Source organism: Danio rerio, chromosome 16 (assembly GCF_049306965.1).
Source record: "Danio rerio strain Tuebingen ecotype United States chromosome 16, GRCz12tu, whole genome shotgun sequence".
Lineage (NCBI taxonomy): Eukaryota > Metazoa > Chordata > Actinopteri > Cypriniformes > Danionidae > Danio > Danio rerio.
Genome location: NC_133191.1, coordinates 57,737,171 through 57,763,436, shown reverse-complemented (window position 1 = coordinate 57,763,436; position 26,266 = coordinate 57,737,171). Strand labels below are relative to the sequence as shown.

At 39.1% G+C, this 26,266-nt stretch overlaps 1 protein-coding gene across 20 annotated transcripts in view; it reads right to left on the bottom strand.

Moving 5' to 3' along the window:
- Positions 1-26,266, bottom strand: part of kif13a (kinesin family member 13A) — a 118,591-nt gene that overhangs the window by 12,860 nt on the left and 79,465 nt on the right. For 6 of the 20 annotated variants that reach the window (XM_068214278.1, XM_073925524.1, XM_073925531.1 and 3 more), the window contains 10 exons: positions 24,780-24,926; positions 15,691-15,790; positions 14,696-14,822; positions 11,586-11,641; positions 9,803-9,927; positions 6,830-7,006; positions 4,061-4,153; positions 3,732-3,884; positions 1,783-1,860; positions 1,099-1,152 (listed from right to left, as the gene is read on the bottom strand). In XM_068214278.1, the coding sequence (XP_068070379.1) occupies positions 1,099-1,152; positions 1,783-1,860; positions 3,732-3,884; positions 4,061-4,153; positions 6,830-7,006; positions 9,803-9,927; positions 11,586-11,641; positions 14,696-14,822; positions 15,691-15,790; positions 24,780-24,926 (1,110 nt within the window). Of the gene's footprint in view, positions 1-1,083; positions 1,153-1,782; positions 1,861-3,731; positions 3,885-4,060; positions 4,154-6,829; positions 7,007-9,802; positions 9,928-11,585; positions 11,642-14,695; positions 14,823-15,690; positions 15,791-24,030; positions 24,061-24,779; positions 24,927-26,266 lie in introns of all 20 variants that reach the window. The other 14 variants (XM_009292735.4, XM_073925523.1, XM_073925530.1 and 11 more) reach the window with 5 other exon arrangements.

The following is a 26,266-nucleotide window of genomic DNA, read 5'->3' as shown; positions in this document are numbered from 1 at the left end:
GGTCCTGGAGGGCCGGTGTCCCTGCAATGTTTAGTTCCAACTTCCCTCAACACACCTGCCTAGATGTTTTAAGTATACCAAGTAAGAGCTTGATTAGCTTGTTCAGGTGTGTTTGATTAGGGTTGGAGGTAAAATCTGCAGGACACCGGCCCTCCAGGAACAAGTTTGGTGACCACTGGTTTAGACTTTTAAAAACACTGCTGTAACACATTGAGCTACTAAACATTGTTCTTATGATGTTTTCCCAAAGGAGGAAAACGCAAATTACTTCCAAACACTTCAGATATAGTCTGTGTTAGTTAATGCAAGACTATTGATGAAATCCAGCATAACACTGTATGACAACGTTTCAGATGACTGTTCTACAGCCTACAGCTAATCAATTCGTCAGATTCTGGAGTGCATTACAGCTCTAAATATAAATATAAACGATAAATGATCTTAAATAAAACAAATACATGTATAGAGATGTAATATAAGTATATAACTTTACTCACATGGGAAACGAAGGGCATGTGAATGGTTTGTGAGCACAATTAAGTGCACTCAGCATGCCAAGCCATCTAATAATTGTAGGAAACAAGTCCAAAAGGCAGTTGACTGTGTAAAGCCACATAAAACAACACAGAAATACGATAAATATGCCGAGTTCAGTGGCTGATCTGCAGGATTCAGCTGAGGTGACGTGACGACGACCAACGAGATCTAGCTGTCACTCAAGTGGCCACGCCCTTAATTATGCAAACTTAATATAACTTAATATAAAGGAAACGGATGAGTTGTAAATAAATTCACCCCCCTCACAGTTGTCATGAAGGGTAATATTAGCTGTATTAACCAAAATCTTTTTTTGTACCAGGCTGTAAACACCTTTTTTTCTGCTGTAAAGTTGGCCATTCTAACAGTGGGCTCAATTGAAATTTGCTCTGTTTTGGAGCAGGAGCGGCCAGGACTAGCGGAATTTCGGATGAATTGCAGTTTTAGTTACTTCAGTATTGGCTTCCTGAGAGAGAGCGGGAGGTTGCCGCTTGGCCGGAACATACACGTGCGCTTCATGGAGAAGTATAAAGCCTTTATACAAACCGTCTGTTCACTGACCTTCACATCTTCATCCTCACAACCCGTCCGGCCGTCTGATTTACAACTAGAGCTCTAGAAAAACATATATGAGCATGTTAAAGTAAAAAAAAAAATGTAAAGGAAAACTAAAAAAAAAGTGCAATAATAAATATGAAAATGTGCAATATTTTATTCAAATTATTTATATTTATTTTCAAATGTAATTTTCTTTTTGGCTTAGTCCCTTTATTAATCAGGGGTCGCCACAGCGGAATGAACCGCCAACTTATCCAGCACATGTTTCACGCAGCAGATGCCCTTCCAGCTGCAACCCAATACTGGAAAACATCCATACACTTCATTCACACTCATACACTACTAATTTAGCCCAACTAATTCACCTGTACCGCATGTGTTTGGACTGTGGGGGAAACCGGAGCACCCGGAGGAAACCCACGGGAACGCAGGGAGAACATGCTAACTACACACTGAGATGCCAACTGACCCAGCCGAGGCTCGAACCAGCGACCTTCTTGCTGTGAGCCAGCCCAACGAGCCACTGTGCCGCCCTTATTTGAATGATATTATTTTTGATGATCTTAACTCACTAAGTGTGTGTCGGAATGTTGTTATTGTTCTTGTAATGTAATGATGTGCGCAGTGATGTCATGTGTACTCATGTAGTGTCTGCGATTGTGTTGAGACAGGTGTGTGTGTTCTTACGTGCTGGACGTTTGGTGTGCTGAGACTGCGGCGGATGTGTTTGCCTTTCGCAGAGAGAGCCTCCTTCACTGTCACGGCCTGAATAAACACACACACACACACACACACAAGCAAGCACACACAAATAAAATCTCCCGCAGACTGTGTGTATGTGTATGTTATGTGTGTTTCTCTGTGTTTATCTCTTTGTATGTGTGTATACGAGCCTGTATGTATGTCGGCGTGTTATCTATGTATGTGTGTGTCTGTGAGTGTGTGTGTGTGTGTATGTATTTATGAGTGTGTGTATGTATGTGAGTGTGTGTGTCTGTGTGAGAGTGTAGCGGTGTGTGTGTCTGTGTATTTGTGTGTGTAGGTATTTATGAGTGTGTGTATGTGTGTGTGTGTATGTCTGAGTGTGTAGAGGTGTGTGTGTGTCTGTGTATGTTTGTCTCTCTGTGTGTGTATTTGTGTGTGTATGTATTTATGAGTGTGTGTATGTGTGTGTGTGTATATCTGTGAGTGTGTAGCGGTGTGTGTGTGTCTGTGTATGTTTGTCTCTGTGTGTGTATTTGTGTGTGTAGGTATTTATGAGTGTGTGTATGTGTGTGTGTGTATGTCTGAGTGTGTAGAGGTGTGTGTGTGTCTGTGTATGTTTGTCTCTCTGTGTGTGTATTTGTGTGTGTATGTATTTATGAGTGTGTGTATGTGTGTGTGTGTATATCTGTGAGTGTGTAGCGGTGTGTGTGTGTCTGTGTATGTTTGTCTCTGTGTGTGTATTTGTGTGTGTATGTATTTATGAGTTTGTGTATGTGTGTGTGTGTGTATGTCTGTGTGAGAGTGTAGCGGTGTGTGCGTCCGTTTATGTTTGTCTCTCTGTGTTTGTATTTGTGTGTGTATGTATTTATGAGTTTGTGTGTATGTGTGTGTGTGTCTGTTTGTCTCTCTGTGTGTGTATTTGTGTGTGTGTATGTATTTATGAGTGTGTGTATGTGTGTGTGTGTGTCTGTGTGAGTGTGTAGCGGTCTCTGTGTGTGTATTTGTGTATGTATTTATGAGTGTGTGTATGTGTGTGTAGTGGTGTGTGTGTCTATGTATGTTTGTCTCTGTGTGTGTATTTGTTTGTGTATGTATTTATGAGTGTGTGTATGTGTGCGTCTGTGGTAGTGGTGTGTGTGTCTATGTATGTTTGTCTCTCTGTGTGTGTATTTGTGTGTGTATGTATTTATGAGTGTGTGTATGTGTGTGTGTATGTCTGTGAGTATGTGTGTGTATGTTTTTCTCTGTGTGTGTATTTGTGTGTGTATGTATTTATGAGTGTGTGTATGTGTGTGTGTATGTCTGTGTATGTTTTTCTCTCTGTGTGTGTATTTGTGTGTGTATGTATTTATGAGTGTGTGTGTGTGTGTGTGTGTGTATGTCTGTGAGTATGTGTGTGTATGTTTTTCTCTCTGTGTGTGTATGTATTTATGAGTGTGTGTATGTCTGTGAGTGTGTGTATATGTTATATTTGTGTGTCTCTGTGTGTGCCTCCATGTGTATTTGTGTGTATGTGCTGTATGTGTGTATTCAACTCTGCCTATTCATGTGTGCGTATGTATATGACTCTGTATTTGTGGGTGTGGGTGTGTGTGTGTGTGTGTATGTGTGCATTTGTGTGTGTGTGTATACGAGCCTGTATGTATGTTGGTGTGTTTTCTATGTATGTATGTATGTGTGTGTCTGTGAGTGTGTGTGTGTGTGCGTATGTCTGTCTCTGTGTGTGTATTTGCTGTATGTGTGTATTCAACTCTGTCTATTCATGTGTGCGTGTGTATACGACTCTGTATGTATTTGTGTGTGTGTGTGTGTGTGTGTGTGTGTGTGTGTGTGTGTGTGTGTGAGTATGTGTGCATGTATACGACTCTGTTCGTATTAGTCTAAGAGTGTGTGTGTGTGTGTGTGTGTGTGTGTGTGTGTGTGTGTGTCACCTGTCTGAGTCTGTCCAGGCACAGTATATTGTCCACCTCCAGCACTCCTCTGGTGTATTTCTCGATGTACGTCTCTCCGTCTCGCGTCTCCTCGTTTTCTCCTCGTGCCGCCATCAGGGCCAGAGTCTCACGCTCCTCCGGCTCCTCAGACGCCTGCGTGTGTGTGTGTGTGTGATATATCAGAAAACAAGTGTGTGTAATGAATTGTGTATGACACAGATATTACAAGAGGCATTGCTGATGATGTGAGTGAGTAAATGTGTGTGTGTGTGTTCAAAAACACTCATATGAAGAGCCGACGATGTGTGTGTGTGTGCATGTGTGTGTACCTTTGGTATATTGGAGACGATCTCATACGTCACTCCACAGGAGTAAAGCATGTTTTTCAGCGACATCCGTCTCTTCAGACTCTGAGTGAAACTCTACACACACACACACACACACACACACACACACACACACACACACACACACACACACACACACACACACACACACACACATTAACATTTACACACCGATCATACTGTACATCTAATCACACTTTAAAAATCTATTCTTGCTGTTTAACAGAGCAAGAACACTGCCTAATGAGCCTAATTAAAGTAGTTAAGCCTTTAAATGTCACTTTAAGCTGAATACTAGTGTCTTGAAGAATATCTAGTCTAATATTATTTACTGTCATCATGGTGTAGAGTCAAAAAGGTACTGGAAATATTCCTCAGAGATTTCCTCCATATTGACATGATAGCATCACACAGTTGCTGCAGATTTGTCGGCTGCACATCCATGATGCCAATCTCCCGCTCCACCACATCCCAAAGCTGCTCTATTGGATTGAGCTCTGGTGACTGTGGAGGCCATTTGAGTACAGTGAACTCATCGTCATGTTCAAGAAACCAGTCTGAGATGATTGAGCTTCATGACATGGTGCGTTATCCTGCTGGAAGTAGCCATCAGAAGATGGAGACACTGTGCTCATAAAGGGATGGACATGGTCAGCAGCAATACTCAGGTAGGCTGTGGCGTTAACACCATGCTCAATCGGTACTAATGAGCCCAAAGTGTGCCAAGAAAATCTCCCCCACACCATTACACCACCACCACCAGCCTGAACCGCTGATACAAGGCAGGATGATCCATGCTTTCATGTTGTTGATGCCAGATTCTGACCCGAGCATCCGAATGTGTGAGCAGAAATGGAGACTCATCAGAGCAGCAACGTTTCTCCAATCTTCTATTGTCCAGTTTTGGTGAGTCTGTGTGAATTGTAGCCTCAGTTTCCTGTTCTTAGCTGACAGGAGCGGCACCCGGTGTGGTCTTCTGCTGCTGTAGCCCATCCGCCTCAAGGTTGGACGTGTTGTGTGTTCAGAGATGCTCCTATTTATTGATGTTTTATTTATTTAGGTTTTAATGCCATATCAGCAGCATTGGCTATATTCATGGCAAAAACATATACTAAAATATATAATATGTAATCATATCAGTTTCTTAACAAACATACATTGTAAAAAAAAAACACCCAACAAAAAACATACAAGAAGCAACAACACTGAAAACAGTCATATACAATCTTTTAGTTTGATTAAAGATAAATATTTTTTAAAATTGGTCCAGAAGGCACCTTTAAAATCATTCATTCATTCATTTTCTTGTTGGCTTAGTCCGTTTATTAATCCGGGGTCGCCACAGCGGAATGAACCGCCAACTTATCCAGCAAGTTTTTACCGTTTTTTTCAGCCGAAACCCATCTCTGGGAAACATCCACACACACATTCACACACACACTCATACACTACGGACAATTTAGCCTACCCAATTCACCTGTACCGCATGTCTTTGGACTGTGGGGGAAACCGGAGCACCCGGAGGAAACCCACGCGAACGCAGGGAGAACATGCAAACTCCACACAGAAACGCCAACTGAGCCGAGGCTCGAACCAGTGTCCTTCCTGCTGTGAGGCGACAGCACTACCTACTGCGCCACTGCCTCGCTCCTTTTCAAACATTTTACTTAAAATATTTCCCGAATAAAAATATTCTCTAACATCATTTAAAAACACAGATCACAAATAGGTTTTTCTTCCCATTTCATTAGACATGCGCGTGTGAGTCTTGAGTGTCCAACTATTAATAATAATAATTATTTCTTTCAGAGATGCTCTTCTGCAGAGCTCGGTTGTAGCGAGTGCTTATTTGAGTTACTGTTGCCTTTCTATCAGCTGGAGCCAGTCTGGCCATTCTCCTCTGACCTCTGGCATCAACAAGGCATTTGCGCCCACAGAACTGCCGCTCACTGGATATTTCCTCTTTGTCAGACCAATAGGGTAAACTCTAGAGATGGTTGTGCGTGAAAATCCCAGTAGATCAGCAGTTTCTGAAATACTCAGAGCAGCCTGCTGCCACCAACAACCATGCCACGTTCAAAGTCACTTAAATCCCCTTTCCACCCCATTCTGATGCTCAGTTTGAACTGCAGCAGATCGTCTTGACCATGTCTACATGCCTAAATGCATTGAGCTGCTGCCATGTGATTGGCTGATTAGAAATGTGCGTTAACGAGCAGTTAGACAGGTGTACCTAATAAAGTGGCCGGTGAGTGTATGCAAGGGTATTTTGATATAACATACAATAGTTTAAATGTGTGTAACAAATAGAAGGAGGAAAAAAACCTGAATATCACTCTTGATCTACCAGTGAAAACAAGTCAAATGCAAATAATAGTAATGCAATTAAGGTCACACTTCACAATCAGGTCGTATTAGTTAATGTTACTTAATGCATTTACTAACATGAACAAGCAATGAGCATTACATTTAATACAACATTTGTTCATGTTAGTTAATAAAGTTCATTGTTAGCTCATGTTAACTCATTCAACAATCATGAATTTGGATGTTACTAATGCATTAGTGAATGTTGAACTGTGATTAATAAATGCTGCACAAGTATTGCTCATAATTAGTTCATGTTAGTAAATACACTCACTAATGAAACCTTATTGTAAAGTGTGACCGGAAATAATTGACACATGTTAAGATGGGAAGGAAGTGAGATGAGGATGCAGGTGCAGAGTGTAGTGTGTAGTGTATTGAGACCTGTTTGTTGTAGATGTTGACAGCGATCCTCTTGCGCAGCAGCAGCTCCACACAGGCCGGGTGGCTGAGCTGAACCGCTGCCTTGACGATCAGGTAAACGCGCTCGTTCGCTGCTGTGATGCGGTTCAGGTGGATGGAGTCGTGGATGGAGGAGTCCCACGAACAGACAGCTGACACCTGACAACATCACCACACACACACACACACACACACACACAAAGAGAAGAAAGTCATCAAAGTATGAATCACACAAACTTTTCAGCTCCCATTTAACAATTGAAGTAAAAACTTACTTTGTTTTACACTATATATACACAAGATTAGATTATATTTGCACTTTTTATAACCCTCACTGATTAATTTAATTAGATTAACATATAAACACATTGTTTTGAACAAAATAAGTCATAAATAAAAGCAAATAAATGTATATTTTATCCATTTTAAAAACTATTCTCATTGATTTAGATGCATCAGAGTACTGTGTGTGTTTGTGTGTCTAAGGCAACTTCATTTTAGGCCCATAATTAGGCGCCTTATTTATTATTTTTGACTGAGTGATTTGAGTGATATTTTATATTATTTTTGAGTGATTATTATTACTAGTATTGTCACTAATTACATTAGATCAGCATGTAAAAAATTCTTAATATATTTATTAATGATATATATTTCTATATATATATTTATATATATATATATATATATATATATATATATATATATATATATATATATATATATATATATATATATATATAAATATATATATATATATATATATATATATATATATATATATATATATATATATATATATAAATAAAATGATGTTTTCGCGGCCGGGAAATCACACGTGATGTGAGCTGTTATCACAGAGAGGCCGCGCGCGCTTTACTTAATGATAGATGCACGTGTCTACTTTAGTGAACAGAACCTGCATATGTTGCGAGTAACAGGCAATATAGTTGTAAATAATTTTCAGTTTGTGGCACAGAGTGATCATTTGGGAGCCGCACGCGAAGTATGAACAGCACTTAGCAGTCAAAATGAAACTGAAAGTGTGCACTTTAATGATCAAATCGCATTTTAGAGTTATGATTACGGCAAGCATTTGATCTGTTTTTTTCTTTTATAGCGAACCCACGGTTGTGCATGAAAATAAATGTTTACAATGTCAGTATAACTACTCTAGCCTATATATTGTTGAATATAATCTGATAATGGCAAATGTCTGATTTTACCAGTGAATTAAATTGTCTAATATGACAGATTGCAAGCATATATCTCAAACATAATAATTCAACATCAGAATTATTATAAGTAGAATAGAATCATTTATAGACACCAGTAGACCTACACATAATATTATTATTGAGATTGTGCCATATGTTTGTTTTTACCATACCTTTATTTTACATCTACAGAATCGTGAGAAAATCGTGATCTTTATTTTAAGCAAAATCACCATTCTCATTTTAGCCAGAATCGTGCAGCTCTAGTGCTCCGGTTTCCCCAACAAGTCCAAAGACATGTGGTACAAGTGAACTGGGTTGGCTAAAATGTCCATAATGTATGTGTGAATGAGTGTGTATGGTTGTTTCCCAGTAATGGGTTGCAGCTGCAAGGGCATCCGCTGCGTAAAACATATGATGGATAAGTTGGTGGTTCATTCCACTGTGGCAACCCTTGATTAATAAAGGGACTTGGCTTAAAAGAAAATAAATGAATGAACGAATGAATAATTTATAGGGGTGTCACGATTTTGATTTTGAATGCTCAATTTCGATTATCGAATCAAAAAATAGAATGGTCGATGCTGCCACGCGCCCATGTCACGTCAGCTTGGCTTGCTTGTTGACGTGCTTGTTAAACTGTGCTTATTAAACTGCAGAAGCAGGAGACCCGTCGACAGAACTTAAACCCTCTCCTCTTTCAATGAAGTCGCCGGTGTGTGAGCATTTTGGATTTCCAGTGAGTTATGCTGACAACGTTCGTGTTGTCGACTAAAAAAACACAGTTTTGCAAGCTCTGCTATGTACGTATTACGTACGGTTCGTCCGATAGACAAAACCGGCATTGCGATCCTCCGCCCGCCCCTGTTGCAAATCCGCTCGCGAAAAGTACACACTCAGGCCCTGTTTACACTGTCTTTGTTTTTAAATGGCATTTTAGAACGACAACGATTCGACATCCACAGTGGCGTGTAGCATTTCTGAGCAGCCCTCCTTCCTCACTACCTCTGAAAATGCACATCACATGACCACACAGACACAGACACACACACAGCCATGCGCTCGAGACAGCAGGTCCAGGCAGAGGACTGCTTCAATCCTTCACTCACTTCTACTTAATCATTTTAGCGAACACCTCAGATACTGTTGGCTGGTTCCTGTTGGTTGTGCGTCTTTTTTACCGACGCCATTATAACGACACAGATCACTGCCTATTCACGAGTCCCGCAGAAAAAGTGATTGACAGCTGTTAATTATGTGTGTGTCTTGCCTTTATTCATTTACTGTATGATTTGTTTATGGGTAAAACAAAGACCATGCAGGTCAGGTAGTTTAAACGGTAGGCTACAAATAATTAATTGGTCATTAATTAATTAATTATTCATAATCGAAAATCGAATCGTGCCTTTAGAATCGAAAATGTAATTGAATCGAGGATTTGGAGGATCGTGACACCCTTAAAAATGTATAATTTTGTTTTGTTTAAATGCGCTTAAATATAACTGAGAAATGGATAAAAATATTGATTCTCAGAATGGGGTGTACTCGTATACGCTGAGCACTGTATATGCAGATGATATATAGTTTGTCAATATAAGTTCAGGTTTAAACATGTGCATTGTGGCATATCTTTTTGTGTTCTTCTTCATTATCCGCACTGGTTAATTTAGCCATAGGAAGCTTCTATTAGCATGCCCTGATGTGTGTGAGTGTGATGTCATGAATGGTTCTAACAGACCTCGTCGTCGCTGTGTCTGATGATGGGAAGGTAGAAGAAGGAGCTGCCGTGTTCTTTGGGGAGAATAGAGTTGACACCGGCAGCGTGAGGACCGGTCAGATGATCATTCACCGTCAGATTATCAGCTGAAAACACACATCAGACTCAGAGATGAGTGAGTTTAAACTCGGTTGGTTTGTGTTCACACTGTCTTTTTTCCTTCTGAACCCCGGTATGCTTACGTCATCGAGCTGCTGTTTTGTTTGCGCCCGTTGCTAGGTGACGGTCACGAAAGCAAGCACCGAAATGGAAAGACTTCCGCACATCGCGGTCATTCTGCTTTAACTGAAGCTTTTGGTTTTGGACATACAGAAAGCGACTCGCGTCCATCTGCCGCAAACATGTTATCAACATTCAGAACATCACACAGTGTCTGCAGGAGCTGTTTTTGGAGGAGACAAGCAGACATCACTGTGTATCACTGTCTTTGCCCTGGCTCAGTCCCGCACGAGTCACCAAGGTACAAAACGTGACACACACACACACACACACACACACACACAAACACACAAACACACACAAACGAACGTTATGAAACCGATAGTTTGCTGTACAGTTGGCGCTTCACTTCTGTGATTTGGTACGATTGCATTCACATCAGAAGTGAACCGTACCAGAGTTTGCATGAACCATACCCAGACCACCTCTTTCAGGCGGACTCGAATACGGTTCATGGGTGCGCACCCAAGTTCAGAAGACTAGTTCACACTAGCCAAACGTACCGTACTATGACGTCAAACGAACTCAGGTGCGGACCAAAAGTGCTAAAGTGAAAGCACCCTAAAAGCAACATTTCAGAGTCTGCTACTGTCCACCAAAGGTCACATTTCAGTCACGGACGTACACTGTGAGAGCCTTCATAACTGAATAAATGGATGAAATACGCTGTTTTCCACCAAGGCAACCCGGGCGCTGAAATATAATTGGCTAAACTGGCAGTGGGAGGATTAAAGTAACCAAAACAAAGACAGCCGTTCCGGCACGTAACACACGTTCAAAGCAGAATATCTGACTTCAGCATTGTTTTTCAGATAAACAACAATGTTCACTGAGCATGTTTCTGAAAATCTGCACACATATTATGGTGTTTTTATGCTTTAGAAGATTCTAAAACGTACATACAGCACCTTTAAGTCTATTCCCCTGGTTATACTTTAATTACAATGCATTATCAATGCTGTAAAATAAACCGTATGAAATTGACAATAGTCATCGGTGGCTGAGAAACATTAAAGAAGATTTTCTTTTTAGACTGTTCAGCACTGTTGTGAGTGTGCGAATAAACCCTTCTTGAGGAAATGTTCAGCTGTGGGTGATCTGTCCTTTTAATGGCCAAACTAATGCTTTAGAATGTAAACTGATGTTTGCTTCTGACACAGTACAGAAGTGACAGAGTTGAAGGGATAGTTCACCCAGAAATTAACATTTACTCTCTATTTACTCTGTCAAGTGGTGTTAAACCTTTATACATTTCTTTCTTCTGTTAAACACTAAAGACGATATTTTGAAGAAACCTGTAACCATTCATTTACATGGTAGGAAAAACAAATACTATAGAACTCAATGGTTACAGGTTTCTAGCATTCTCCGAAAATATCTTCTTTTGTGTTCAACAGAACAATTAATCTCATAAAGGTTCGAAACAAGTAAATGGTGAGTAAATAATGACAGAATTTTCCTTTTTGGCTGAATTGAATCCATTTAAAACCCTTTTTAAAGGCTGCTAAAGATCAGTATCTCTCACCATTCAGATCCAGGAACAGCACAGGAATATGAGCCTCCATGCCAGCAGGAGGAACCCTGGAGCAATAAAACAAACCTTTAGGTGTGTTTACACTAAAGCATATTCATTTAAAACAGCTTTTACAATCTGCTAGCTATTTTACTGATCTCCATACTATATACGGTACATCTTAATATGCATTATACTTGACTATTCACACATGCGTATATTTTGCATGCATTCATATTTGCTGTCTACCAGTTGTATAACGGTTAAAGCCACGTGATTTTTTTTCAGTATGTTGAAGCTGAATATCGAGTAGGGGACGGGGTTTACTTTTTGCACATCATTCCATCTTAACAAACTAACGGTAACAGGGACGAGGCTAAGGATATTATTATAAAGATGATATTGAAGCACTCAAGTTGACTTCATCAACAGGGCCGCCACTCCAAAGGCATAAGCAGATGCTCAGGTTTTGATTAAAGATTACCAAAACTATTTTTCTTCCAGCAGTTTAACTTGATTTAATTGTTCATCTAAAGAATAATAAGGTTAGGTAGCAAAATAAACACTGAAATATTTGGTTGACGCAGACTTTAAGAACTCACGTGGGTACACAGGTGTTGTGAATTAGGTTAAAATTTGCATATAAAAAAAAATGGTGCAATTATTAGTGAATGAGACTTATTTTTTTTAAAGGATATAGATCTGTTTCAGTCCACCTTTGGAGGACCTTTATCTATCCAGTGTACTGTTTTCATTTTTTTGGCAGTCAACAAAAAAGGTGTCCACTGTAAAAACAAATGCTAGACTTTTTGTCTTGCTTCTAGTGTAAATATGTAAAGCTTCTTAAATCAAGAAGCATTTTTTAGACGAGCACAATATTTTGTCTCGTTTTCAAAAACAATGAGTCAAAATGAAGTGAGTTTTTCCTTAAAACAAGCTAAATAATCTGCCAATGGGGTAAGGACAATAATCTTGTTTTTGCTTTGAAATAATAGTATTACACTTACACCACTGACAGATTATTTAGCTCGTTTTAAGAATGAAACTCACTACATTTTGACTAATTATTTCAGAGGGTAGCTCAAATCTCTTTGAATAAGCATTTAGTTTTGTCTGTCTCCAGAATATCTGCTGAGGCTTTCACTCATTCATAGTGTTTTAAAGACTAAGAGCTGAATTTTAAGGAGGGGGAAAACTGTCTGTGGACCAGGCGCATGATCTAATCTAAGGAGCTCAAATCTCTTTGAAAATGCATTTATTTTTGTCTGTCTCCAGAATATTTGCTCATTCATAGTGTTTTAAAGACTAAGAACTGAATTTTAAGGAGGGGGAAAATCATCTGTGGACCAGGCGCATGAAAATTAGAGAGCTCAAATATCTTTGAATAAGCATTTATTTTTGTCTGTCTCCAGAATATCTGCTGAGGTTTTCACTCATTCATAGTGTTTTAAGACTAAGAGCTGAATTTTAAGGAGTGGAAAAACTTACTGTGGACCAGGCGCATGATCTAATCTAAGGAGCTCAAATCTCTTTGAAAATGCATTTATTTTTGTCTGTCTCCAGAATATTTACTGAGGTTTTCAATCATTTATAGTCTTTTAAAGACTAAAAGCTGAATTTTAAGGAGGGGGAACACTGTCTGTGGACCAGGCGCATGAATCTAGAGCACTCAATCTGTTTGAATATCCATTTATTTTTATTTGTCTCCAGAATATCTGCTGAGGTTTTCACTCATTTATAGTGTTTTAAAGACTAAGAGCTGAATTTTAAGGAGGGGGAAACTGTATGTTGACCAGGCGCATGATCTAATCTAAGGAGCTAAAATCTCTTTGAATAAGCATTTATTGTTGTCTGTTTCCAGAATATTTGCTCATTCATAGTGTTTTAAAGACTAAGAGCTGAATTTTAAGGAGGGGGAAAATTATCTGTGGACCAGGCGCATGAATCTAGAGCACTCAAATCTGTTTGAATATCCATTTATTTTTATTTGTCTCCAGAATATCTGCTAAGGTTTTCACTCATTCATAGTGTTTTATAGACCAAGAGCTGAATTTTAAGGAGTGGGAAAACTGTCTGTGGACCAGGCGCATGAATCTAGAGAGCTCAAATCTCTTTGAATAAGCATTTATTTTCATCTGTCTCCAGAATATCTGCTAAGGTTTTCACTCATTTATAGTCTTTTTTTACATTAAGACTAAGAGCTGAATTTTAAGGAGTGGAAAAACTGTGTGTTGACCAGGCGCATGATCTAATCTAAGGAGCTCAAATCTCTTTGAAAATGCATTTATTGTTGTCTGTTTCCAGAATATTTGCTCATTCATAGTGGTTTAAAGACTAAGAACTGAATTTTAAGGAGGGGGAAAATCATCTGTGGACCAGGCGCATGAATCTAAGGAGCTCAAATCTCTTTGAATATCCATTTATTTTTGTCTGTCTCCAGAATATCTGCTGAGGTTGTAAATCATTCATAGTGTTTTAAGACTAAGAGCTGAATTTTAAGGAGGGGGAAAATTGTATGTGGGCCAGGCGCATGAATCTAGAGCACTCAAATCTGTTTGAATATTCATTTATTTTTGTCTGTCTCCAGAATATCTGCTGAGGTTTTCATTCATTCATAGTGTTTTAAAGACTAAGAGCTGAATTTTAAGGATCGGAAATCGTCTGTGGACCATGCGCATGAATCTAGGGAGCTCAAATCTCTTTGAAAATGCATTTATTTTTGTCTGTCTCCAGAATATTTACTGAGGTTTTCAATCATTTATAGTCTTTTAAAAACTAAGAGCTGAATTTTAAGGAGGGGGAACACTGTCTGTGGACCAGGCGCATGAATCTAGAGCACTCAATCTGTTTGAATATCCATTTATTTTTATTTGTCTCCAGAATATCTGCTAAGGTTTTCACTCATTCATAGTGTTTTAAAGACTAAGAGCTGAATTTTAAGGATAGGAAATCGTCTGTGGACCATGCGCATGAATCTAGGGAGCTCAAATCTCTTTGAAAAAGGCAAGTTTACTTATATGGCACATTTCATACACAATGGAAGTTTGGCTTTACCTAAACAGGAATAAAAGAAACAAGTATAAGAAACCAAGTATAAAAAAGCATTTATTTGAGATTGTCACCAGTGCGCCGGGGCTCCTGGGATGCCGCTGGCTGGAGCTGGAACCAGCACCGCGTTCCTCTCCTCGGTCAGGCCGACCCACTGCTCCACCAGCCGGGCTTCTCGCTCTATATCTTCCTCAGACTTCTCTGAACACACACAATTAAAGAAAACATTCTCCAGCAATGGCTCCATCAGCATCAGCATCAGACTTTAGGTACTGGAGTTAATGTTTTCTCCTGGAGGTGCATCTATCAGAGTCTTTTTTTACATAAGCTATATTTACTACATTTCAGTTAAAGTGTATAACACTTATTTTATATTCATATACATTTACAGTTAACATTGGCAACATAAAGAGTGGAATGCTTGATTCTGATTGATTGACGAGCATTCAAAGGTGTTTGGTTATTGTCAGATAAAGGCACAGCTAAAGTAGTTCCGGCAGGTTTAGAGCGCATTATAGCTCCATATCACTCCACTGAATGATTAGAGTTATTTCACAGCTACAACAGTCAAAAATCACATCAAAACACAACAGAAGGCTTTGAAGATGTGGAAGAAACCAGTGCTACACATAGGAGATAATATAAGGTGTAGTGATATGGAGCTATAACGTGCGCAAAACTACTTTAGCTGTGCTTTTATCTGACATAAATGGCACGCCTTAGAACTGACCATCAGCCAATCAAGCATTCAACAGGCCTGTAGTAAAATTCTAAATATCTCATTCTATAAACTAAAATAATAAGATAATCCAAAGTAAATGAGAATATACGGCCAAATCGCTTGATTCTGGTACCCCAAGCTCTGCTTATATAGTCAAGTTGAGCTTTATTGCCATTTAACCACAAGTGTGGATGTGTCATATCTATGTGTACACGTTTAACGAAGTGTATTTGTGTATTATTAACTGTCTTTGTTGTTCTTGATTTCCTTGGATGGTCATCATCTTACGATGGAGTTTAAGTACAGTGACCGGTGCATATATAACGAGCAGACGCTCTGAACACTGACCTGGTTTGTTGAGGATTATCTTGATCTGCTCCTCCAGGTATTCTCTGCGTTTGATGAGCGCGTCTGACCAGCGGTCGCGAACACAGTTCAGATCCTCCTCCTGCTCACAAACAGCACAGCAAATATCAGAGAGCAGAACACACACACAACACTAGGGCTGCACAATATATCCCAGAATTATCATTATCGCAATGATATTTGTCCAGTATTGTGCAGCCCTATACGACACACAGATCTCAGGAACACTGCTTTAAGTCATTCTGGCTCGGCGGAGTCAAAAGAAGCAGCCAGAAGCTTGAGAAAGAATCAGGAAATGATGCACTGATCAATCCACTGAGGAAATCATAACAGCAGGTTCATCTCACAGCATGTCTACAGCAAACACACGTAAGAGGCTGATAAAAAAACAAAGAACTCCTATTATAATATGCTCATACTATGCTAGAACATGAATGCTGTGGAGAGGGGTGTGCGATGTATTTAAGGACTGGGCGGGAGACGCGCGATTCCCAAGAGATTATCATTCATTTGTCTCTATGCATTTGCGGGATACTCCCAGAACTTCCGGGAGACTTGGCATGTATATTTCTGCAGTTTGAAATCTCAGCTACAGCTGGAGGCTTGTAGTTCACAGCATGTTACTGCAATGTTTACAGTGCTGTGGCCTCATGTATCAACGCTGCGTACGCACAAAAACTTTGCGTACGCCAGGTTTCACGCTCAGAATCGCTCACGTTTGGATTTACTAACAATGAACTGAACGTGGGAATGTGCGCAGCTTCACGGCAGCTTCATGGCTGGCGTACGCACATTTTTTGTGCGTGTCTGTTTTATTTCCATTGGCGACTCCTAGAGGCAGTTGTGTTAAATTCCTCTCTACAAAGTGTCTGAGCCTTGCAATGGCAGCTGTATAAGACGGGTTCATCTAGCAGGTATATAAGGTTTCCATACCATACAGTTGAGCAGCTAAACATTAAAGCACAATTTGCAGCAGTCGCCTGTTTTCCCAATGTAATCTGAGCGATCTACTGCACGCACATTGCTATAAAGACACTATCTGAAGATGTATTTGCATGCGTGAATCAGAAAGATTTCCATTCAATAAATGTGCAAATAAAATATGATTCACAGACTTATTAATGATTCCTACTTGTCTTTCTCGTGATAAATAGTGGGCAAAATCTGATATGTAGCGGGGGAAAAGAAGAATGAGTTCATCAGACGCTGGATTCGAATCGAGTTCATGCTCGAACGTGTCAAAACATGATCACATGCGTCTTACGAGCTGCGCCACTGAGACTGTTAGGGCGATGCTCAGACCCAACTGTGTTAACCGCATCAGCTAAACTCTCCCACTCTATTTTTTCTTTTGTTGTTAATTCCGGAGAACAAACTTGCAAATAACACCGCTTTTCTCCGGTCTACCTCTGAAAGCAGAACCTCCAATTCACATTCTGTTCAAAGTTTCTCTTCTTGCTTTTGCCTTTGCTTTTTCGTTGGGTTTTGCCAAAGTAGAGTCATTAGCATATTCATACGGGGGAGGAGGCAGGGAGGGGTTTTGTGCTCGTGCATGTTGCGCTCAGTTTCACGTTCATTCGGATGTACAAAAGAATATGCGTGAGATGTGGCGTACGCAGTGTTTCACACATCTGAATTTTTTTCTGCGTACGCACATTTACAGCTTTGTGCGTACGCAATGTTTTAGTATGATTTCCATGCAAGTCTTTGTACATGAGGCCCCTGGTCCTCTACTTCCGAGTTTCTTCCCACCACAGCTTCGCTTTGGTTCTTTACAATGGCGGCCGCGTGAAATAAGCGTATACACCCCTTAAAACAAAGATATTTCAGGACCACACTCGAAACCAAGGAGTAAGAAAAAATTCCCAGAATACACTAGCCACAACTGCACACGGAAATAAGGAGATCCACTAATTAGTATTTTTTGTCATTATTACGAATTTTTACAACAAACAAACACATGTTTTGACATAATCATAACCGCATTTGTGTTTTACCATCATGCTTAAAAAAAAAAACTAAATTTCACAATCTATTCGCAATCTATAATCCCTGATATTAACTTCTGTACAGCAGTCCCACAACATTGTGACACTCGAAAACAAAAATAGAATTGGTATCGGGATTAAATGCGAATAGCACAGTTGAAATGAACCCTGGACCTTTTATCTGCCCAATGTAATTGGGATATGAGAGAATAACACACACCTGGCCATGAAACAGCTGAGAAGCCAATTGTCCAATTACTCTTGGTCCCTTAACTAGCGGGAGGCACATATGCAAACTGTTGTAATTCCTACACCGTTCACCTGATTTGGATGTACATACCCTCAAATTAAGGGCCCTATCATACACCCGGCGCAATGTGGCGCAAGGTGCCACACAATCGTTGTTTCAGCTCGGCGCAAGAGTCGTTTTGACATTTTGCGCCAAGCTGATTAAATAGCAAATGCATTTGCGCTCATATGTGCGCCCATAGGCATTCTGGTCTAAAAAAGGAGGCGTGTTAAGGCGCACTGCTGGCGCGTTACTACTTTGAGAAACTGTAATAGTCTGTTCTTTAGACCAGAACAAAGCAGGTCTAAAGTCTGGCGCAGAGTGCGCCTCGCTTACACACTGCTTAATACACACAAGATGTAGAGCAATACGCAAATATCTTTACATATGAAAAAGAATTCAAATATTAAGGATATATATAGGATATAAATATAAAGGATTAAAATATTACAAAACATATTATTTTCTAGCCTACATAAATATGAAAAATCACTGCCTTCATGCCTTCTTCATCTCGGGAGGCTTTTTCAGTTCATTCATAACAATTTGCTTTTGTATAATGTTATTATTATCAGCAGTATTATTTATTATATCCATATTTATATTTGTTTTATTAAAAACAAGCTTAGATTTGCCCACCTGTCAGGTTTTAGACCATATGGGGCACAGCATGTGTTTTAGGATATAACTCAGGTTTTTGAGCACACTTCATTATTATTGTTCATTTATTCGTTTGCTGGAGATTAGAACTTAAATTAGAAATAGTTTTAAAACAAATCTTAACAAACAAAATTAATTATTTATAGGCTAATTGATATCTGTGCGTAAAAGGTTTTCCTATCCACGAGAGCGAAAGTGAAAGTGATTTTTGAGAGGCCTTATCTTTCATTCTCACGCTGCAGATGCTCTGTTTATCTGTTTTCTAGCTAGTGAAATGCAGTTGTTCCACTTCCACTTACTTTACATCATGTAAATAGCAAATGCGCTTATGGAGCGATGCAACTGGCTCTTAAAGGGAATGGGAGATGAGACTCTGATTGGTTTATTCTCAAAACACACCTATAACTCATTAAGAAAATAAACTCAACCCTTTTAGACCATGCGCCACAGCGCAAAGCGGATTTTCCCGTCCTTAGAATAGCAAAAGTGGATTCTTACATGCCCTGAATGCGTTTGCACCCTGCGCTTTCCGCTTTGCGCATTGACCGTCAAAATAGAGCCCTAAAGCTGACAGTCTGCAGTTAAAGCACATTTATTTAAAATTGTGTTATCCATTGTGTTGGTGTATAGAGCCAAAAATGTTAGAACTGTGTCCCAATATGTATGCACCTGACTGTATATAAGCAATTCTGTAATAATTAAATGACGTGTTTTGATAGTTTTTACTTAAGTATTTGTATTGCTGCATGCATTGTAGACATGCTGAGACTCACATCTGAAGCCAAGCATCAAAACACCAAAGGAAAACTGAATGGGTCAATAAATCAGATTAAATCCAGATGAAGCATTCACACACAGCAGCACATCGAGTGCTCTTTAATCAACTCACACATGCAGAAATCATGCAGCCATGCAGATCATCATTTGACCACGCGTATTAAGGATTAGAGCAGTGGTTCTCAAACTGGTACGCAAATAAACCTTTTGTTTTATTTGTAATTTTGTAATGTTTGTAATGTATTCTATCATTTGAAGTTAACTTCATCTACATATTTAATACAGCAAATTCCTTGTTGATTTCGCTGTCCCCAGCAGGTAATGTTTTTAGACGCAGGACACTTGCTTGAATTTCGATCCATTTTTATTCTTGCTTCCAAAACATATTCCAAAACAAACTTACAATAATTTCTCAATGTCCTCGAATTGAGTGTTTGAAAACTGCGTCTCTACCATAGACTGTAAAATATATGGACGTAGTGTCCGTGACGTGACTTATAGGTTTCTAAAGAGCGCAAAAGAAGCCACAAGTAGGCGCGGCCAACCGTCGCCATTTTGTTCGCGCGTCATCACGCCGACGGCGGGATACCAAACATGGGCAAAGAGGCGGAGAGTGAGCGGAGCTACAGACGCATGCTGCATTTAGGTTGGACCTGGTTCAGACACCTGGTTTACTTTGGGAGAACACTTAATACTTTATCACCTGTGACTCGTTTGTGTTCTGACCACTTGTGCTTGGATGTACACTATATCAATAAAGTGTTTAGACTTTTAAAAACACTGCTGTAACACATTGAGCCGCTAAACATTGTTCTTATGAGGTTTCTCAACAGGAGGAAAATGCGAATTACATCCAAACACTTCAGATATAGTCTGTGTTAGTTAATGTAAGACTATTGATGAAATCCAGCATAACACTGTATGACAACGCTTCAGATGACTGATCTAGAGCTACAGCTAATCAGTCTGACAGATTCTGCAGTGCATTACAGCTCTAAATATAAATATAAACCATAAATGATCTTAAATAAAACGAATACATGTATAGAGATGGTATATAAGTATATAACTTTATTCACATGGGAAACGGAGGCCACGTGAATGGTTTGTGAGCACAATTAAGTGCTCTCAGCATGCCATGCCATCTAATAATTGTAAGAAACAAGTCCAAAAGGCAGTTGACTGTGTAAAGCCACATAAAACAACACAGAAATACGATGAATATGCCGAGTTCAGTGGCTGATCTGCAGGATTCAGCTGAGGTGACGTGACGGCGACCAACGAGACCTAGCTGTCACTCAAGTGGCCACGCCCTTAATTATGCAAACTTAATATAACTTAATATAAAGGAAACGGATGAGTTATAAAAAAATTCACCCCCTCACAGTTGTCATGAAGGGTAATATTAGCTGTATTAACCAAAATCTTTTTTTGTATCAGGCTGTAAACACCTTTTTTTCTGCTGTAAAGTTGGCCATTCTAACAGTGGACTCAATTGAAATTTGCTCTGTTTTGGAGCCAGGAGCGGCTAAGACTAGCGGAATTTCGGATGAATTGCAGTTTTAGTTACTTTAGTATTGGCTTCCTGAGAGAGAGCGGGAGGTTGCCGCTTGGTCTCTACCCACTGGCATGCTTCTTGCTGATTAGGTTCAGCTGATATTGGGTTTCCTACAGTGCAGTGACTAGTATGCCCCATAGGTGGCAGCACAACAGCTGGCAAAAAAGCAGGCCAAAAATAATACAAAATAAAATTAATTAAATACATTACTATCTTTCTAATTCAGGGCTCCGACATCCGGCCCCTGATTGGGTATTCCACAATCATAACAATATTTCCAAATTTTAAGGAGCCAAATATAATTCCACAAAGTTACAATTTACATCAAATTTACATTGTAAAGAACGTAACGGTGGTTGGGGGCGTATCTCGCATTTTTTTTATCCCAATGTTGACAGGTATAGTTTAATCACTTGCTTTTCTGACAAACAAAGCCTACTCTAACATGTAGTCAACAGATCTAATTTCTAATTTAAATATGTAAACCCAATTCATATATCTAAAACACAAGCTAATGTTTAGATTTTAAAGATATACAAATAAGTCATATATACATGCAACATATATTTAAATATTTATCAGAAAGAGTAATATATGAATATGATGACATAGACTATATTTATGAGGTCCAATGAACATTTCCAGATTTTGATGAATGATTTATGATAATATTTTGCATTTATGTACAGCAGTTTTCTGTTTACTTTTTAACCAGGTAAACTCTGCTGCTATTTTGGGATTTCCGCCTGGATTTTGCCTATCCAAATTTAAAAGCTTCCCAAATCCACATGCAGAGGTGTAAATGCAAACATTTGGTATCATTTTAAAGAAAACCCTTTGAATTTTCATAAAACACTATTGAAAGTGTTTAAAATATCTGTATATGTCGTCTGTGTTATAAAAAAAACACCTAAAAAGAGGCACTTTTTGTATTTTTTTTTTATAAACTCAAATGTGAAAGTGTACCTTTTAGGTTGTGTGTGGTCTAGCGTGCTGTAATTAATGTTGGTGGTTCCTGCACATGTCTGTAATCATAGGAAAAAAGAAAAATGTCTCCACCATAATCTATGCAAAAGTTATTGTATTCCAACGTATGAGAGGTGCTGTACAAGCCGCAGGGAGCGATCATTGTTTTCATATTTCACTATTCTGTTGTTTGATCAAACATAATTCACTGTGTTTGGAGCACATCAGACATATAAAAGGATTACTTATGCACATCAGCTCAAAAACAGAGGAGAACGGCCCTGACAGGCACAGCATAAGGTGAGAGATGACAGCTGTCTGTGCTATCTGGGGCTGCTTATTGATCATGAATGTATTGTTTTCACTTCTGCGTCATGGAAACACCGAGATTCATTCGGCAACTGTTTGATAAGTGAATATAATTCAGTAAAAAGAATGCTAGAACTGTATGAGCACCGGCAAGAGCTTTCATTTGAGCTATAACTTGTACATGTGTTATATAAAAAATATGAAAATGAACTAATGTTCAATACCTAGCTCAGGTATCCAAAATACTGTGTATTTAAGTGTAAATAACTTTTGCACAGTAGAATAAAAACCAAAGTGATGCATATGAGCATAAAATATAGATTCTACACTTTCAAACGAAACTCACAAAGGGGGTCTGGTGAAATGCTAGCCCTTTAAATCTTAAAGCGAAAGTTAATGACGTCACAGACTCGGTACCAGGTCCGCAGAGTTTAACTTTTAAAAACAGTGCCACTTTAATTCAACTTTAAAAGCACATTTTATTTTATACAACAGTTCTGTCTTGATCTCGAATCTGATTGGCTGATAGCCGTGATACATTTAAATCATATCAGCATCCGTACAACCTCTTTACCCTTTGTGTATTACTCCACCCACATACAGCCAGCAACAAGCAGACACTACAGTTTGACTAATATTACTGCTGTTACTCAACAAAATATACTTTTGAGGCTTTTTAGTGGAGAATGTAGTTGTTTAGACTGCAACTATGCAGTTTATTTGTAAGAATTGTGCCTATGTTTAAAATATTTACAATTTCTGAGACAGCGACAGTTTACGGTGTCTATCCACAAGATGGCGCCAGAACCGCATAATAAGCCCTTGCTCAGTGTGTTTTCTTGAGCGTGAATTAAAAAGCTGAAAAACGGAAGCCTTGTGGTTTTAAGGTGGACCAGATAGAGTCAATATGAAGCCGCGAATAAGAAGCTGGATTCAGCCTTGTCCCTCCTTATCGCAAACACAACAGCAGTCTGGTGAGAAATCTCTGTAGACGGATGGCATTTCGAGTCACGTTCAGCCTTATAATCTTAAAATGTGAGCAAACTTTGCCGTTTTTTCATCACCTTAAGAAGGTCACACACCAGAAGCGCTGCTTCACATTACGCTATAGAGAATCATTAAAACACTAGCTCTAAAGTGATGTTGGTGAATTAGTAACGGCTTCAGCTCTTCTCACGTCAGCTGCAGATGTGAATGAATGGCGGAAGAAAGTAGTACCTAATACAAAAGGGTTTCAGACTCTCTGTGTTTGATTTTCTTTTTTATGTACAAGATTGTGCCGTCGAACTGCTGTATAAACGCAATATCACACGAGTAGCAGTGTGCTATGGCTGTATATCAGCACTGGTGGGGCGCTAAGCCACGCACTCCTCCCACCAGTGCTGATATACAGGCATAGCACACTGCTACTCGTGTGATATTGCTCATTTAAACGTTTTATTCATCTTTTTTTATCTGTAAGCACAGTGCAGTGCTAATGTTCATACTATTTATAATGTTATAAGTGGCTGACAATAATAAATATTCATAATAATAAGAATGAATCTGCCTGGTTTTTGTGCTGTAGCTGCTTAATTAGCCCTATGCTACTGTATTTCAATACTGGTCATTATGGTGGCACTTGGAGAGGCTATTTTTTCTAAGGTGGTACTTGATGAAGAAAGTTTGAGAACCACTGGATTAGAGTATTAATGCATGATTATGATCTTCATTTCCACTGCGTGTGTCTCCTGTCTGAAAGCACATGCGTGTGGACAGACAGACAGACAGAATACCTGATAACTATCCATATCGCCATCTTCCTCCTGTCAGAGAAAATACAGTCTGTCACTCACTCACACACATCGCCTGCTAAACTACAGGTGTCAAACTCAGTTCCTGGAGGGCCGCAGCTCTGCACAGTTTAGTTCCAACCCTAATTAAAAACACCTGATCAAACTAACTGAGTCCTTCAGGCTTGTTTGAAACCTACAGGTAAGTGTGTTGGAGCAGGGTTGGAACTAAACTGTGCAGGGCTTCGGCCCTTCAGGAATTGAGTTTGATACCCCTGTGCTAAACTGAAGCAAAGCATCCCATCATCCCATCTTCACTGTAAACTCTGACGGATCAGTCAGTTATGAGTCTTTCAAGATGCTTCAGAAAGGTTTCATGCTGATGCGGTGACAACAATCGAGAAAAGATGCATTGGGTCGTTTTAACACACTAAACCCCCAGGAAAGCTCATCATGTTGGCCACAGTTTTATTTATTTATTTTTGTCAAACTAAGGTTACGTTCACACTGAGAAGTGGACTGATCATGGTCCTAAAGTGACCCGCATGACAAAAGTACAACTACAGACAACGTACAGTGTCAGATTACACACACACAACATGACTGTATGATGTGCATAAAGCACGTTGTCAGATTACAGTACGTGTTTTGCTTCATACTGACTTGATCTCTGGGGTCAGCGCTCTCTGTAGTTTAGTGGAGTGTGTGTGACACTGATCTGATAGTGGTGAGTGTGTGTGTGTGTCACTGACCTGATAGCTGTCCAGAGGTCTCTGTAGTTTAGTGGAGCGTGCAGTAACACAGCCGATGGAGACGGAGAGAACGGCCTCCACCAGCAGAGGGAGCGTCCCTGAGTGCTGCACTGGCTGAACACACACCTGCAGCCGCCGCGAGTGACCCTGCACACACACACACACACACATATACAGTAGCATGCCCGTAGCCAGGGGGGGGCCAAAAGGTCCAGAATTTGTCCTTTTAATTATTTTATGTAAATAAATATTATATCATATAAATTATATAATTAGCATAATATATTTATATTTTAAATATATTGTAATAAAGTGTCATTTTAAAAAACGAGAGTCACGTGGCATAACCCACTGAGTGGTTACATTTTAATCTTTGAGGCGAAATCCATACCGGGTAATGCTGTGGGTCGAAAAGAGCAAGAAAGCAGAAAAGGCAGGCAGCGGCATCATCACAAAATATTGAACACATGTTCACGACTGGCTGCCAAACAGAGTAAGGCTAAAGGTACTTACTTCCTAACAGATGAAAATCTGTCCCTATCCATGAGGTCCTAGGCTAGCTGGCTGCATTAGCCGGGACGTCCTGTATGTTTATTGACTTGTCCAGTACATGATCTCCCTATTTTTGCCATTATTTTTTTTAAATAACTGTCCGACGAAGACTTTAATGGCAAGCAGAGTCCTCAGCCGTCAGATGTCACTTCACAGCAGGAGGTGCTAATCCCGTCACGTCTGTGTTTTTGAGGCTGTTTGCTCACTTCATTCGTTTTATTCTGATCGGATATAAATCTGATCACTAAAACCACTTCAGAAGGTGATCTGAGATACTTTCCAGATGAAACTGGACAGGTCTAATCATTTTTTAGACAATTTTTATTATTTTTTTTTTTTTATTGAGTTTAACAAGACAATACATCATAGTATACAATACAACAAAGGAAAAATTACAGTGTCTTATTTTTCTTATTTTCCCACTATCCCCTTAAAATAAAATAAATTTAAATGTATGAATTATAAACAAACATATCTTCTAAAAGAAATAATAATAAATTAAAAATAAAATGCAAGAATTAAAAGAAATTGATAAACAATAAAATATTAAATGAGCAAGTTTACGATAAAAGCAAAAAAATAAAAATAAATAAATAAATAAAATTATAATAATAACAATTGAAAAAAATAGTAATTAAAAGTTTACATTAAGGAGTCAATATTTCCTCTTTTCAATTAATTACTGTTTATTAAACAAGGTAAGCCTTTGATATAGTCTAAAGATGTAAAAAGACTTCAGCGATCCTGCAAGTAAACGTCTTAATTATTTTTTAGACAATTTTAATATAAATAAAATAAATTATGACTTGGAGAAAATCTGACCTGCGCCTGAAACACCTGTCGGTGCGCTTGTACAGCCAAAATTCTATTAAAACATGTTAACTATTAGCATAAAACAAGTTCTAACTTTTCAGGTCTGCAGGGGGGTTCGAAAA